General features: G+C 44.0%; 1 protein-coding gene across 1 annotated transcript in view; it reads left to right on the top strand.

Moving 5' to 3' along the window:
• Nucleotides 1-17,151, top strand: part of CNTNAP5 (contactin associated protein like 5) — a 408,220-nt gene that overhangs the window by 229,228 nt on the left and 161,841 nt on the right. Inside the window, exon 11 of the mRNA XM_029910538.1 lies at nucleotides 15,816-15,826. Within this exon, the coding sequence (XP_029766398.1) occupies nucleotides 15,816-15,826 (11 nt within the window). The remainder of the gene's footprint in view (nucleotides 1-15,815; nucleotides 15,827-17,151) is intronic.

Below are 17,151 nucleotides of genomic sequence, written 5' to 3'. Positions count from 1 at the left end.
GTGTTGCCTTCAATGTAGCACCCACTCAGCAACACAAAAGAAAAAAAAGGAAGCACTCTCTCAGGATATACTTCTCCAGGCAGGTTCTCAACTTGTGGCTCCACTACTGGGTCACAGGACTGGCTTGACATAAGTAACTTGGTAACTCATTTCTTAGTGGGCCTAATTGAGAAGGTGAATTGAAGGTTAAGTTGTAAATAGGGGCTTGACAAACAGTGTGCTGGAGTCGGAATGTCTGTACTAGCTAAGATAAGCAGCAACAACTTGATGTTAGGGATCATGGACAAGATAAACCTGGAATGTAAAGATCAGCTTCCCAATGAACAGCAAATGGACAGAACATGCTGTACAGGGATTAGTTCCCGCAAAGTAACCAAGCCAACCAAAAAATATGTGATTTAATGTATAGCTAATGTAATGTGTCAACGTCTATAAAGGAAGAAGTTGTCTGTGTAACTTTGGATGTGTGGTACGCCCTATACCCATCCCCTACACTTGAGTCTGATCAACTCAACATAGCTTTGCTGTTTACTAAATAAAGGAACCTGTGTGATGAAATCCATAGTCGAACTGAGTGTTTTGGATCCCAGAGAATTGGATGAAGTGTTCTCCCAGAACTGGAGAAGGTGTTTTGGATAAGCCGAGTGGAAAAGGTCTTGGAGGGAATCACCGCACGAGTGCTCCAAATGAAGAAACAGAGGAAAGATTAAAGGAAGAACTAAAAGAATCACAGTTGACATTAGTTCATGATTGTTGGTCAAACACAAGAAATGGCCCACTAATAACCACCAGCATCAATACAGGGTAAATGATGATATCTGAAAGCAAAACCACAGAGTATTGTTTCCAAGTCACTGAAAGACGCCATCCGAGAAAAGTGTGAGAAGGAGTTCTTTGCCATTTACTTCGACAATAAAAATAATGTAACAGTTACTGTGCTGGCTGCACCTGTATGTGTGACACAGCCATAGACCGTCTGTAAAGGCCGTTACTCCTCCCAGACAGGAAAGACCCCTGACTCAGGAAGTAACCCTGAGATGAAGTTCAGGGTTTGGGGGTGTGCTTTCTGCCCAGCAAAAGTGTGTTTTGGAATCAGCAGCTCCAGCTGCAGGAGGTGAGCTGCCTCTATCCCTTCTTTTTGTAATAAAATGAATGTTCTGTTGTTTACATCATTCCAGAGACTCTACTTGCTCGTGCTAACCCACCCGGAAGAAGATTGTGAGGTCATGCAACAATAAAGTAAAAAGCGAGAGAAATTCTCAGGTGCAGCCGTCCTGCATTTCTGATCCATGGGTGTTCAGTACACTATTTAAACCTCATTGAGAAACAAAGACCACCTTTAAAAAAAATTAGTCCTCAAGTACATTGTGGAAGTTCAGAAATTCTTCTGGAGTCACCATCAGCCCCATGGCCAGCTGTCTGGCTGATAAAAGAGCATGGAGGATTCAGCTTCTCAGTTTAGAGGAGTTCTCAGGATGAGTGTCTCTCTCTATTTGCATCCAACTCCCCCGTCATTGTGTTAACATTTGTGCTGAGCCTAGAGAGGATTTGGATCAGAACATAGCACACGCTTGACACAACAGGGGGCACTCCAGAGAGACGCTACATTTACAAAAGCAACGGTAGAAAGTTATGAAAGGATTTGACAGATTACAGGAGGATGGCAGCGCTGTTGCAGTCTCATTTGAAATCTGGGTTGATCTAATTAAGAGCAGAGAATTGGAAACACACACGGACAAGACTGAAAAATGATTCAGAGAAGCTATTACTTTGCCAGCATGATTGATCCCAAATACAAAGGCCATAGACTGAGCCCAGAGCAGGGAGAAGAAGTTTAAATACAGATAATGAAACACGATGCTGCATCCTTTGCATAGCCTCTAGCACTGAAGAGTCAGATCACCAAAATCTGCCGCAGTTCGCTGTACAAAATTTTGGCTGGAAAGCTATGGAAGGCAGTAGGACTGAGCTGAGAATGTTGTGAATCTTGAAAAGACCTGCACTCCAGCCAACACAGCATTGTCCAACTGTGGTTTTTAAGCACATTCAGCCTGGTTTGGGCTGAAACTTTGCTTTTTCAGCCCCTAGCAAATTACAAATTAAGCTGGTAAAAGTGTACTGATATATAAGGGCAGATACAAGAGTTTTAGGTCCAACTAGTTAATAGTCTGGTGACTCAATTACTGTGCCCTTATGTTTTCCTTTTTAAAAAAATCAAGTTTTAGTGACTTGTAGTTTGTGTTTCCTTTTAAATCTTTATGGTGATTTTAGGGGATGGTGGTGGAGGGGTTTGGGGATGTTTTCAAGGCAGGGAAGATCACAATCTTGCCTGTATCCAAATTTCTTATCAGTCCCATCTCTCTAATGAACTAAGCCAAAAACGTGAACCTCAACAACCCAGAACTTCAGGGAAGTTTGTATCTGGAACCAGATCTGAATTGTACAGCTTGAGTCCTCCCATCTAGTATCCGGGAATAAGGCGTGTATTAAAATTCTGTAATCGCATTTTCCCTCCAAAATGGGATCTCCCTGTTCTTAATTACAAGATTTATTGCAGCACACACCGCAATGCACGTATTTGTGTAATTGTAACATGTGGGAATTATGTAACTTAATTAACATGTAAATGGGTTATTTGTCTTAGTTATCTAGGCAACAACCTCTTCTGAGAAAGATGCCTCTATTTAGAAAGCAATTTATTTCTTACAAACCTGTAGACTGGCCTCGTTCGTTCCCGGATTCTGAAAACAGGAATCCTGCAACATAGTAAAGGCTCCTAGAAGGAGTTTACTGGGTAAACTCTAGGAGTTGGCTAGCAGGGAATAGTACCTTTTGATCAGCATTTCTGGTTCTGTTTTCCGAAGAGCATTAGGTTACACTAGCTCTGGCTTTTTTAGTGCACTCTGAATTCATTGGGCCAGATCCTCACCTCGTGTAAATTGACATGGGTCCATTTATTTCAATAGAGTTATGCTGACTTATACCATCTCAGCAACTAGCCTATAGTACCTTATTACCTCATAGATGAGGAGGATCAGATGTGCAGAGTGTTTTTGCTGCATGCATGCTCGAGAAAACTCTTAGGTGTGCCCTCTGTCTCTGTCTAATGGGCAGCAGGTTTAATACAAATAAAAGGAAGTTCTTCTTCACACAGTGCACAGTCAACTTGTGGAACTCCTTGCCTGAGGAGGTTGTGAAGGCTAGGACTATAACAGCGTTTAAAAGAGAACTGGATAAATTCATGGAGGTTAAGTCCATTAATGGCTATTAGCCAGGATGGGTAAGGAATGGTGTCCCTAGCCTCTGTTTGTCAGAGGGTGGAGATGGATGGCAGGAAAGAGATCACTTGATCATTACCTGTTAGGTTCACTCCCTCTGGGGAACCTGGCATTGGCCACTGTTGGTAGACAGGATACTGGGCTGGATGGACCTTTGGTCTGACCCAGTACGGCCGTTCTTATGTTCTGCATTCTTGCATAGGTTTTCTGCTGCCCCTTACTGACTAGTGTGCAGAAGTTACATTTGCCTAGGGGCATGTAATGTTAGGGATATACTGTGAATGGCCCTTATGCTGGTGCCTTGGGTGGTGGAGGGAAGCCAAAGGGCTTTGCTCCAGCATCATAAGCACCTGCCATAATCAACCCTCATGACAGCACAGAGCTGGCTTCCTCCATGTTCCCCCAGGGGTGCACACAATCCCAAAGTATGCAGGGAGGAGGTGAGGAGGACAGTGGAGCAGCAGAAAGCACTAATTCCACTCACTCCCCCTTTGCTCTTTGTGTGTTCTAAAGTGCAGTCTTGGGGAAGAAAAGTGGAATCTCCTTTAGCTCAACTGGTAGACGCCTGTGTTTTTTGAAGGCAAGGTTCTGGGTTCTAGCCCCAACACTGCATTAGAACTGTTTAGCTGTTTCTCTAGCACATGGATTTGCTACAATTGTCGAGCTTCATGGAGTTAATTTTAGCATATATGTAGCTACGGTATCCATCTGGCTTCTGTTACCATAGTATCTTACAACCTTTAATGTCATTGTTCTTACAACTCCCTTGAAGGGAAATAGTAGGACTGTATCCTGCTAGGATGCAGCATTCTGTGATATGTTTTCAAGGTGTGTAGGTTTGTACAATTATAGCTTTCTTTGCTATGTCCCCTTTGAAATTTCAGCTTGGTTAGGAAAACGTGTGTCCAGCAGGGGATGTTTATCTTCTTTTACAGAGATTAAATGAGTGAGAAAACCGATTTTCTCATAACGTGCATTTATGGCCAGCTCCCCCTCTCTGCTGTACGGTGGCGGAGGGAGGGTGAGAAGCTGTGGAGGGAACATAAAAGCAACAAAAGGGAGAAACAGTGACTACATTTTATGCCTCTTCCTAGGTCTCTGAAGCCCCAGGATGTTATCACTACACAGCTGGAGCTCTTCAGGGCGACATCGTGGGGCGGGAGGGAGGTGTCATTGGGAACATTGTGCTGTGGCAGGACATCTTGAACCCAAAAGATTCCAGGCGAAAATGGGCACAATAGGTAATGCTGCTTGAAATACCATGAATCCCCCTCTGTAACTTTTCACTCCCTCACGGAGGATGGCAGTGCTCTGGCATGGGGCAGCGTAGACAGGCGAGCAGAGTGGAGGGACACTGCTCGTATAGACTCAGATCCTTTATGGACCATCCGGCTTCACAAAGGCTCCAGAGTATACTCCACGGCCTAGTATGCCCATTTCACCCGAAGGGGAGGTGTGTCAGGGGCTCCGTGAGGTGAATGCCAAAGACTTTCCTGTGTATTTTCCCCCTGTCAGACGGGGGCATTTAGGTCTCAGACCAGAGAGTCTCAGTTTTAACAGTCTCCTCACTCACGCATTCGGTTCCTTGATATTTTGCAAAGCTTATGAAGAATTCTTGATCCTGGCCAGTGGTCTCTGGGAAAGGGCATGGAAGGGGTCAGCAATTCAATAACAAGAAGCTTCTCGCTCAGCAGGATGAGGAATTACGGCAGCGTCTCGCGCGGCAGTAAGTCAAGTGCACTGGCCCCGGAGGCAGCAGTCAAGTGACAGGCTTGCCTCCCCTGTCATTATTTTCCACACTGATGGAAAGCTGTAGACTGACCTCCCTGGGGCCTGAAGACCCTTCCGCCGCCTTTGAGCAGGTGCAACACCTGCAGTGGCAGCGGAAGCCTCCCCTTGTGCATGCATCTTTGCAAACCAGTGAGCCTCAACCACCATCTCGGGGGACCAGAGCTGGCACTGAGAGGGCAAGTTCCACCTCTCTGCCCCATTCCCCCTGGACTTCTTGGCAGAGAGTGCCAATTAGCACCTGTTGTGCTCTGCCTTAGAAGATTCATTTCAGTCGCTACTGATCTAGGCCATTTCGTTTGGTGACCTACAGATTCCTCGTCCTGTTGTCAATCCCTTGATCTATGCCACTTTTCCTTAGCATTAGTATTTATTTAGTATCCTAGTAATAATAGTTAATAATAATATCAACTCTTATGTAGTACCAAGAGGCCCCAGTTGAGGATCAGGACCCCATAGTGCTAGGTGTCATCAAAAGAGTTTATAATCTTAGTTTATGACACAGTGTTGTTGGTGGATAAAACGGAAGGGTGCAGGGGAGAAACCAGGTAATTGGGAAATGAGCAAGTTTTGCATGGTAAGCAGGAGTCAGAGCTCACTGCCTGCCTAGCTGTGGTCACTCTGCCCCATGTGCCCATACAGACCTTCAAGCATGAAGGACAAAGAAAAGGCTCTTTTGAGTCCTTAGTTGCCTGTATGTACAAAAGCACAGAGGGGAAGTAGATGGCTAGGTTTAAGATTTCCCCTCCAGGAGGCTCTGTGGCTTGTTGTTATGGCTATGCGATCTGAAGTATCAGTGCGAGTAATGCTACTCTGCAGGAGAGGAGGGAGAAGGGGCTAAGCATGTGTTAAAATTCTTTCAGGAAGCCGCCGAGAATTGTGCTGTATCTCACCCCCATGGGAAGGCTCGTTTGAAAAGTGCAGCTCTCAGACACTGCTGGGAGATGTCCTGGCCACGAGGCATGAGCCAGCCAGCCCGAGCTGCTTCTCGTGATTTCATGCTTGTTACCTTGAGTCCTCTCCAATGGCTCTGTCTTGGTGGGCGTCTGGTAAAAGCCAGAACTCCTGCACTTTTATTTCAAGTTTTCTTCAACCAATTGGCCACTTTCCTAACTTGACTCTGAACCATGAATTCCCCATTTCTACAAATGCAATAAATCTGTGCTCATCCCCCAGCGTCCTCTAATTAAAATGCTAAAGGATGAAGTGCAAATCCAGTCAGATGTGGTCATCGGGTCCTGCTGTGGCCTGGGTATCTCCTTGGTTGGTCCTTCAGAGGCAGGGTTGTGTGAAGTGATCATAGCAAGCAGGCCCCCTGGGCTCCATTCCGGTCACTGAGGCACTGTAATCTTGGGCACATTACAAGCCTGGTCTGCAAAATGCATGTGACACCTACCTGATAGGAGTATTGGGAGACTCCATTCATTGATGTTTGTAAAGAGCCTTGAGGCTCACAATGAGAAAGTGCTATAGAAGGTATGCTTGGTCCTGCCGCAGTACAGGGGGCTGGACTGGATGGCCTGAAAGCCCCTACCAGCCCTACATTTCTAGAATTCTGTAAGTGCACACAACGTTGGTCCATATTCTCCTCTGACTCATACCAGTGTAAATCAGGAATAACACCATTTATGTCCAAGAGTGGTGTAACTTGTTTTGTAACCTTAGGTAACGCTCCGTGCCTTCATCTCACCATTTGCACAGTGAGGACTGTAATATTTCTGCATATCATAAAATTCTTTGTGATGATCATTGTAGGAAAGGCGCAATGTAAGTGCTAATTATTGTTTACGTACGGTCTACTTTCCTCCACACAGGGCCGTGGAGAGGAGGAGTACAGGTGTGCATATATGCAAATATTGTCATCTCTCTCTCTAGTGGGAAATGAAGGCTGAGGCAAATTCCGGCAATTGCTTATTAAACATTATAAAATGGTTAGAAAAATAAATATGCAGAGGCTGAGAACTTGGCCGTGTCGTTGATTAGCTTTGGGATTTCCAGCTTGGCGATTGGCTGACAGTGTCAGCTGTTGGGACTAGAAATGCTAGCTGTAAGCCTAAGGCAGAACTGGTTGGCTGCCGTGGCTGGCACCGGGCGCAGAGAATAGGTGTTGGATCATGGACACGTACAAGATGTTGCTGCTGAAGTGCTGCCCTGGATGCTAGAAAAATGTGCGATTAAAATCCACAAACCTTGGCTGGTTGAAGCAGGTCTGGAAATGCTGCAGAATTCCAGCCTTTCACCATATGGCACAGATGCTCTGTTTGGTCTTAGGAAGCCCCTGTCGGCTCATGCAGCCGGCGGGATGCTCAGAATAGAGAAATGAGCCCCGTAGAGCTGCCTGCAGCTCAGACTCGTCTCAGGCACTCTCTGTGTCTCCCATTTGATGCACTGGGACCCAGAGAGCTAATGCTTATTTGGGGAATATATTCAGGGGAGCAAACCCTGCCTTCATGGGTGTGGCAGGGAGAACACGGAGGGAGGTAAGACCCGGGGATCGCTGCATGGCTCCTCTTTTCCTGTTCTCCCACTCCAGCAGAAAGGCTGCACAAGGGGCCTGGAGATGCTCCATTGGAGTAGCCTATGGTGAATACTTCTATGGCTGCTACATGAGAAGGGTGGGAGTGGGGCTTTGATTCCTTTGCCTTGTCACCTCTCATAGGTGCCCAGAAGACTGGCTGCTCCAGACAGGCTCTGAGCAGAGGTTGTGCCCCATAACCAATCATGATACAATAATCATACTTTTATCAATCGGCCTGAGGCCTCTGCAAATGCCTTCCCCTACCCCACCATTCTGCCTCATTTGAGATCTGAGGGGATGCTTGAGTTGCCTGCTGGCAGAGCGTTCTCCATCACGGCCCCTCCTCTGGAATTATCCCCTTCTTGCCATGGCCCAGGTGGGAAGTAGCTCACACCAGAGGACCTTCTGAAGCCTGTCCGTGTGAGCAGGCATTGGCAGAGGACTAGGGCTGGTGAGGGGAGTAGGCAAGTGTAGTGGGTGGGGATTTTGAACCCCTTCTGTTCGGCGAGTAGGTGAGACAAGGCAGGGTTGGGGAAGGGGGAGAAATGCTGCTGCTTTTGATCATTTATGTTTTGTAACACATGTTCCTGGGTTTTTAAATGCACGTTAAGGGCTGACTGGGTTGGAGTTCTGTAACGATCAAGATTGGAATTAATGAATGGATAGACCATTGTAATCCGATTACTGCTCTTCCTAATGCTGTGTCCTTCATGATGCTTCTTTGACACGAGTTGTCCTCTGCATGTTTAAATATGATTGGCACCTCCCCTTACTAAGTCAAGTGTTGATAGTGCCTATCAAGGGCCCCACAGTGATCTCAAGTTCTCTAAAACAACCAAAAAATGGATGTTGGTCAGAGCCACCTTGGCAGAAGGTGGAGCTTCTTGCAGGACATCCCAGGAGTTCCAATTCCCTGAGCCTTGTGAACAGGAATGTAAACTCGGCTCTGTGTGTCTCACTATCTGCTCTATTGATCCTGACATTTCGAACAAGCCCATCACCGTGGTATCATCGCTTCAGTATCCCACCCTGCCTGGCAGTCAGATGGAAGCTCACACTAAGCATTGTCATTCTTATTAAATCAAGATTCAACTGCTTATTCCAAGTCTCCTAATAAATACAAATGGAGAGAACAGTGTGTGGTATAAATAGCACTCAGCATGAAGGGATTGAAGTTAACATCTTAACTTATTAGAGATGACCGTATAGAGTTGATTCATGGGTCTGCTTCCCTCTGCTACTCAGAAGTTATGCAGTATTAATAAGTGCAAATCAATTGTGTACTTATTTTCCCTACCCCTTTCACATGCTGTTTATTCTCTCTCTCTGTGAAAAGCCTCCAAAGCATCTTCTAAAGAAGTCTGCTTAATGTGATATTTTTCTTGCTGAATGGAGCTGACCTTTCAAATTCAGCTTTTTTCTCATCATCTTCCTAGATCTGCTAAACACGTTTTGTTCTTTAAAAAAAAAAAAAAGTAGTTCCTGACTGTTCTTCCCCCTTTCCCCCCCCCACCTTATGGTATTGAACTTGTATTGCTTGCATGTGTCAAACAGCAGAAAAAGGACCTTGGGGAAATTAGATGCTATTGCAGGTAAAAGAGGTTGGGATAAATCCACTGAAAACACAACCATCTATATGCACTTGCCAGCTCTTCTCTTGAAGATTTAATTTATGGCCTACAGCAGATTCCAAACTTCATATGATTTATTTTTTTAAGCTGACCACAAAAACAAGAGAATATTCTAGCTAATTATGCCCAATATGTTTCAGCTTTATTTGCTTTATAGTGAATTAAAATTCCTGGCTGGGACTGAAGAAGCAAATATTTAATATTGCATTTGCCCCCAAATAAATAACCTGCAGTATGTTGTGGATGGAATCTGAGAAGGAATCCTATTTCATATCCATTCTAATTCTAGGTAGTGTTCCCATTTTCAGTGTTTAATATCTTTTCCCCCGAGGCCTCAGTTGCTCACTTCCATTTCATGCACTGGATTATTTTCTTTCTGGAAAAAAAAAATCCTTTCATATTTTTTCTTATTTTTCATTGCTTGTTTGGTAATTAATTGGGCTCTCATTAGAAATACTCTCCTATAATTGGGTGCACTCCGGGCCAGCCATAAACGCAAGGAGGCGTAGCCAGGAATATTTATCCTGCTTCCACACACTCCTGATCGGTGCTAAATCTGTATGTGACCAGTGTAGCCTACTCTTATCTCTGTTATGAATTGAACCAGAACACTAGAATTGAACACTTTCTAGGTTCTGCCCCTAGAATCTGCCCCGTTCTTTGAGGCAGTACAGTCTCAGGGTGCTATTCCCCCCTCTGCTGGGTGACCTCTGAGTTCCTCTCCCACCCTTTGACTTTGTTGCCTGTTTAGACTGTCAAGTATCGGGGTAGCCGTGTTAGTCTGTATCTACAAAAACAACAAGGAGTCTGGTGGCACCTTAAAGACTAACAGATTTATTTGGGCATAAGCTTTCGTGGGTAAAAACCTCACTTCGTCAGGCAGAAGTGCCACTGGCACTAACTGATAATTATAGGCTTGCCTCTGCCCAGCCCTTGAAAGGAATAAGCGACACACACCTATCCCTTCATCCTCACGGCTGCCCCGGGTGCTGGGTAGCCACCTAGTCTACCCGCAGTTCACCCAACGGGAAGCCTGCACACATGTACCGCTCAAAGGCTCCCTAACAAGCATGGCACGAAGACAAGGCCGCAAGGTAAGAACGGAAAGCCAGGGGGCGCGACGCTAGCCCTGCCTGCTAGCCGGGACGCCGCGTCCTCCCGCTGACCCGCAAGGGACCCGGGATTGTCTCAAGCACGCGCAGCACAATGTTGGGACCCCCAGCCCTGATTCCCACCCAGAATAGGGACGGTGGTGCAATGGAAAACATGTTCGCGGCCTCCTGCCTGCCTTCAAAGGGGGCTTTTCAACCACAACATTTTCTCAGTCCATTCCCCTTCCCCTTTGTCAATAATTGACACATTCCCGCTCGTACCCTTTCCCACCCGACTCGGCCTCCCATGCCTACATCAGGAAAAACAAACACAAAGAGACTGGTTGTTTAGACTGTAAACTTCTCAGGGCTGGGGCCCTCTGTTTGTACAGCACCTAGCACCTTGCTTACATTTTATTCTGAATTTTTTGTGTGAAATATTGTACTGGATATTTTTGGATGTTTGGATATTTTTTAAACCTACTTTTTTTTGGTTACGTGCCCTCCCTTTCTCCATATTTCTGTTTTTCTGCTGAAAAGGGGACGTGGCTGGAATGGCGGGAGAGGGTGAGGAAAAAATCCCAAACTTGCAATGTTTTCAGTGTTGGGGAGTTTGGCGGGGTGGAAGGATCCAGGGGAAATATGCAAAGATTTGAAAGGGAGATTGTTTTCCCATGACATTCTCTTCTTTTTAAAGCCAGTATTCAATGAAAGAAAAAACTGACCTTTTTCTAATACATACGAACAATTTAGACTTGATGTGAATGAGAACTATTTGAGACAACTCCCTTTTGGGTGTAGCTCTCCTAGACCAGTCTGATTGCCCTTCTGTGGCAGCAGGACTGGAGGGGAAGAAAATTAGCAACCCATTTACACTCCCTGAGCCTGGAAATTAGAGCCCAGCTTTTGTTTGGGACTGGGCCATTCAGAAGGACAGCCCTAAACCTGCTCCCTATCTACTGTAATATTGAAAACCGCTTGCTTAATGCAGCTAATGACGGAGCTTCTCTGTCTGATAACTCACAGGATGACTGACAAGGAAGCATAGCAAACCCCAGTAGTGGCATTGCCAGCTGTTTCACTGTTAAATGCTCCTTCTGTGATAATTATCCATCAAGAATATGTTTATTTGTGAAGAGTAGGGCCATTGTGAAATTAGGCTATTACGGGGGAACAAGCAGGCAACGGGCCAACTCTGTGAGTGGGCTAGGGGAGAAGTTGCCTACCCTTGGCCCCAGAGTATCAATGGACAAAGGGCAATGTTTGATGTCTTAAGGCTTTTGCCAGGGTCCTGCACCTACCCCTTGGACACTGTCTAGGAGGGGAGATGAAAATAAAAATATATTTTTGAAATTCTATTTAAAATTAGGCCAACCTGTGTTCAGGCCTAAACTTACTATCATCCATTAAAATAATTGAAATGAATTAAAAATATATTCAAACAGTACATGTTTTCTGCCAAAGTTTTAAAGAAAGTCAAGCCACTGACCCAGTGGAAGTCACTGGTTGACCACCTGGAATCAGATTCTAAACTAACTTTTAACAGCAGTAGCCTCTTCTGCAGGTACAGAGAGAATATTTGCTTCACTTTAGTTCATTTGGCCAGTTTGGTTCAATGACTGGACCATCTCAAAGTTGAGACATCAATTGGGAGTTGAAAAAGCAGGAAAGCCTATTTTTCCTCATTCCAAGCAATGATGAAAAGCAGGGTGTGGCAGGATGAAATCTATTAGGTCTAGAATCCTGAAGGACATGGTGAACAGAAACAATCTGTTCAATTCACTAGCTACATATAATACTTCATTTGTTTAATGAATCAGTTAGTTTTCAATGCAAACCATGTTTTGATAGACTTACTCTTTTTGTTTCCAGCACGCTTTAGGTAGTTTTATTTAACTAATAGAAACAATTTTAAAATGCTGTTTTTGTGCCTTTTTAAATGAACTCCAATTTCCATCCAAATGCGGCATAACACAAATCACAAGTAAAAAGTAAATCACCATCTACTAAATAAGAAATGCATCATTCATCATTTCCCAGCATAAAAAAGTAAAAAGAATCTGAATACATTTGTTACACTGTATTTATAGACCTTTATTTAAGCAATTATATAGCTTATCCCCCTGATTAGCAAAAAGAGGTACCAAATTATACCAGTCAATGAGAATCAATCTTTCTATAGGAAAATAACTAAAAAGGTACAAGTGAAAAACAAGATTAAAATCAATTATTTAAATCAAGATTTTCTGCTTGCTGATTAAAATCTTTTTGATTAAAATCAATTCGCCCTGCTGTCTAGTGCTGATATCTGGAACTGGAAGGAACACTTACTAAATATTTTGCCTGTCTTTGCTTTATGCAGGCATCACAGACTCTAAGAACACTGAATAAGGACAATGTATATTGCAATGCCCAATAGAAATAGGCTAATTCAGAGCAGAATAAAATCAGGTAGCAGGACAGCCCCATCCTATTCTGTTCAGGCTCTTATGCCACACTCAACACTGTGGCATCTGAACTCCATTTTGGTGTTCTGAAGTAGCCTTTTTCTTTACCAGAAAAACTGGCTATGGGTTTTTTTTAGTCTAAAGAAAGAATGTTTTAAGAACATAAAAACCGCCATAATGGGTCAGACCAATTTTCCATCTAGCCCAGTATCCTGTCTTCTGACAGTGGCCAATGCCAGGTGCTTCAGAGGGAATGAACAGAACAGGACAATTACTGAGTGATCCATCCCCTCTTGGCCAGTCCCAGTCTCTGGCAGTTGGAGGTTTAGGGACACCCACAGTATGGGGTAGTATCCCTGATCATCCTGTCTAATAGCCATTGATGGACCTATCCTCCATGAACGTATTTAATTAATTTTCTAATTCATTTAATTAATTCATTCAGTTACACTTTTGGCCTTCACAACATCCCCTGGCAACCAATTCCACAGGCTGACTGTGCGTTGTGTGAAGAAGTACTTCCTGACGTTTGTTTTAAATCTGTTGCCTCTTAATTTCATCGGGTGACCTCTAGTTCTTATGTTATCTGAAGGGGTAAATAACACTTCCTTATTCACTTTCTCCACACCAGTCATGATTTTATAGACCTCTATTCTATCCCCCCTTAGTCTTCTCTTTTCTGGGCTGAACAGTCCCAGTTTTTTTAGTCTTGCCTGGTATGGAAGCTGTTCCACCCCCCTCTCCACCCCCCCCAATCATTTCTTGTTGCTCTTCTCTGTACCTTTTCCAATTCTTTTTGATATGGGGCAACCAGAACTCCATGTACTATTCAAGATTGTGCCAAATTCCAATCTCATTACCCCTTCTTTCTGTCTGTCTGTCTGTCTTTCTGTCTTTCTTTCTTGTGCCACTGAGTGTAATGGAAAGAATTGAAGGCCAAGATATCCTGATTTCATTTTTCATTTTGGTACTCTGTATCTTTTCAAAACGTCCTCCGTTTTGGGAAAAGAAAACATTGGCAAAAAGGAAAGAATCTCTGGCACTCCAGTTCTTCCAAAGTTGAGCACATTCTGAAAAGTTAGAGTGGCAAAAATAAAACTGGAAAAAGAAATGAAAAAGTGTGTGTGCGGGAGGGAGAGGAGAAAAAAACAAACCCAAGCTAAGGTGTCATTCATTCTATTGCAGTCAACACCAAAATGTGGGGAGGGGGGGAAGGGGCATAGAATGAAGGAAGAGGATAAAAGAGGAGATGCAACAAACCTGAAAATTCAAAATTTCAATGTTTGAAAATATGTTAAATTTCAAGAAAAATAACAGAAAAATTCAAAACAGAAAAGTCTTTTCTCAAAGTTTTAAGTTTAGAAAAAAAGTCCATATTTCATGGGGAGGGGGGGGAGTTATGACCAACTGTAATAGTTCCAGTGTTAAGGACCACTTTTGCCAATTAAGCACTCATTTTGAAATCCTTAGATCGTCTGACACTGTACTTTCCAAGTCCTTGATTGTTCTGATTAACTTGTGTAATCTGCAACTTGCTCTGTCGAATGAGACCTCTAAAAAAGGGAGATCTTTCTGTACTTCATGGACAGTAAAACTCTCTTGGTGCTTTTTTCAAAGGTTGGGGCTTATCCCCAGAATCTGTACCTGAAAGTTCCCCGTCTCTGGACTGTTGAGCTCACGAGCCAGCAGGCTCCCTCCCTCCATTTTAGAACCGGAAGGTGTACGAATACCATACACTCAATTATACCTTTTAGTCAGTTAAAAGCTCAGGAAGGGGAGCCAGGGGACCTATGTTCTGTTTCTGGTTCAGCCACAGACTTTTTTGGGCCTTGGGCCAGTCACTTTCTTGTCTTCAGCTGAGTAGAATTACTGACTTACCTCACAGGGGGGTTCTGAGTCATTAATGTTTAGAAAGTGGTCTAAGATCATTGGATGGAAAGTTCTGTTGGCACAATTCTCAGCTTGTGTCCGTTGGCCCAGCTCCATTCCTATGAATCATAGAATATCAGGGTTGGAAGGGACCTCAGGAGGTCATGTAGTCCAACCCCCTACTCAAAGCAGGACCAATCTCCAACTATTTTTTTTGCCTCAGGTCCCTAAATGGCCCCCTCAAGGATTGAGCTCACAACCCTGGGTTTAGCAGGCCAATGCTTAAACCACTGAGCTCTCCCTCCCCGTAGTTCACGTCAACAGAATTACATCCATGTATGGCAGCTGAGGATGTGGCTCAGAATATATAATAATATTAAATTGTTTTATTTGTGTGTGCGTGCTAATATTGTTATGTATTTTTTTAAAATTATATCTGTACTCACTCTCTCATATTACCTAGGAAGGTTGTGGAATCCCTGTCACTGGAAGTTTTAAGAAGAGGTTAGACAAACACCTGTCAGGGATGGTCTACATATACTTAACGTTGCCTCAGCGCAGGGAGATGGAGTAGATGACCTCTTGAGGTCCCTACATTTCTATGAGTCTATGTATTTAGGGGGAGAGAACGAGCATAGATTTAATTTTAGAAGTATCTTGATTTGGATGTTTTCATATTCCTTTCTACATGATTCTTGCCTTGGGATTTTTTATTGCATTTGTAGGATTAGTTTAGGCACTTATTTAAGTGCCTCAAAGTAGAGAGAATCTGTGGAACTTTAGTACTGGACTGCTCCTTTTTTCTATTTGCCCCTACAACTGGGGGGAGGGGGGGAGGGACAGTGACTGGTGCATGTGTGATGTCTTGTACTGACTGTGGGATATCACCCAGAGCCCATGAGGAGCTCAGTGAAAGCACCAGATTCATTTCATGCCAAATGCAACATCAAACACATGGATCTTCTTCAGTCTTTCCATTCAAGTCACTTTATCGTCATTATTCTTTGATCATTCCCATCAAAGGGGCCAAATTCTGCCCTCCCATGTGTGTGCAGGTCTCCCTTTGAAGTCAGAGGGAACCCCACACGTGCATTTTAGAACAGGGTGTTTTACCCATAGATTGCTATTTCTCTTGTTCAGGCTATTCCTCCAATGACTGTATATTGCAGCTTGATTTTCCTTTAAATTCGGAGGCTTCTTCCAAAGAAGGAAATTACGCCTGACTGGCACAACATTGTCAACATCAATTGCCATGTGACGCCATGGTCCTGTGGTTATTGTGAAAGTCTGGGACTCAGGGAACCAGAGTTGGAGTCCTGTCTTTGCCACAGACTACTCATGAAATCATGGGCAAGTTTCTTAGGCTAGGTCTACCCGGGGGGGGGGGGGGGGTCGACCTAAGATACGCGACTTCAGCTACGTGAATAGCGTAGCTGAAGTTGCGTATTTTAGGTCGACTTACCTGGCTGTGAGGACGGCGGTGAGTCGACCGCTGCCGCACCGCCGTCAACTCCGCTTCCGCCTCTTGCCACGGTGGATTTCCGGAGTCGACGGAAGAGCCATCGGGGATCGATTTTATCGCGTCTTCACTAGACGCGATAAGTCGATCCCCAGTAGATCGATTGCTACCCGCCGATTCGGCGGGTAGTGAAGACGTGCCCTTAGTTTCTCGTCATCTGTAAAAATGGGGATAACCTTTCCTTTGTCTATTTGGATTGCAAACTCTTGGGGGCAGAGACTGTCTGTTACTAGGTTTATGTACAGGGCCTAGCATAATGGGGCTGTGATCTCAGTTGAAGCTTCTAGACACTACCGCAATACAAATAATGATACGTAGGCACTCTTGTAATACAAAAAGATAATGTAATTGGACCCAGGAATCTGGGACATTTGCGGAATTAGACATCCAATAATTTATCCGTCCCTTGATTAATTTTCATCATGGCTATTTCCTAATGTTGGCTTCGATGGCAATTAGGATAAATTAAACTTCTAATGAACACACAACTGCTGGACTAGAATGGGATTATGGTAATTCTTAGCATGGAGTTGTACAGAAATTGGTTTCAGAAGCTTTTAGAAGAGTTAGTTATCTGACCAAAAACGAGATCGATGCAGCTGGTGCTAATTAAAGCAAATAGACTAAAGAATGCAAACAGTCTAATTTTGAATTTATTAACAGCATTAAAGCCTATACAGACAATGCGACTTGCATTTTGAGCATTATTGGGGGAAGAAAAATGTGTCTTTAGAAAGTTGAAGGTCAGTTTTCATTTCCATTTGTCTTCTAAAGCATTTAAAGGAAAGCTGTTCTGTTAGACTATATGTGGCTAAGCATCAGCCATGGACCTTTGGGAAACCTCAAATTACTAGTAATTAACTTTATTGCATGGGGTTAATTAATAAGAGGTAACTTAAATGGGCAGAAAATGTGTTCATCAGTTAATGATACAATTCTGTAAGTGATGATAACGATGCTAACACAGTACTGTGCTTAGCACTTCACATCTTTTAAGTGCTGCACAAGAA

The sequence above is a fragment of the Terrapene carolina genome, unplaced genomic scaffold, assembly GCF_002925995.2.
Source record: "Terrapene carolina triunguis isolate 2854851 unplaced genomic scaffold, T_m_triunguis-2.0 Scaffold62, whole genome shotgun sequence".
In the NCBI taxonomy this organism is placed as follows: domain Eukaryota; kingdom Metazoa; phylum Chordata; order Testudines; family Emydidae; genus Terrapene; species Terrapene triunguis.
This window is presented reverse-complemented; position numbering and strand designations above follow the sequence as displayed.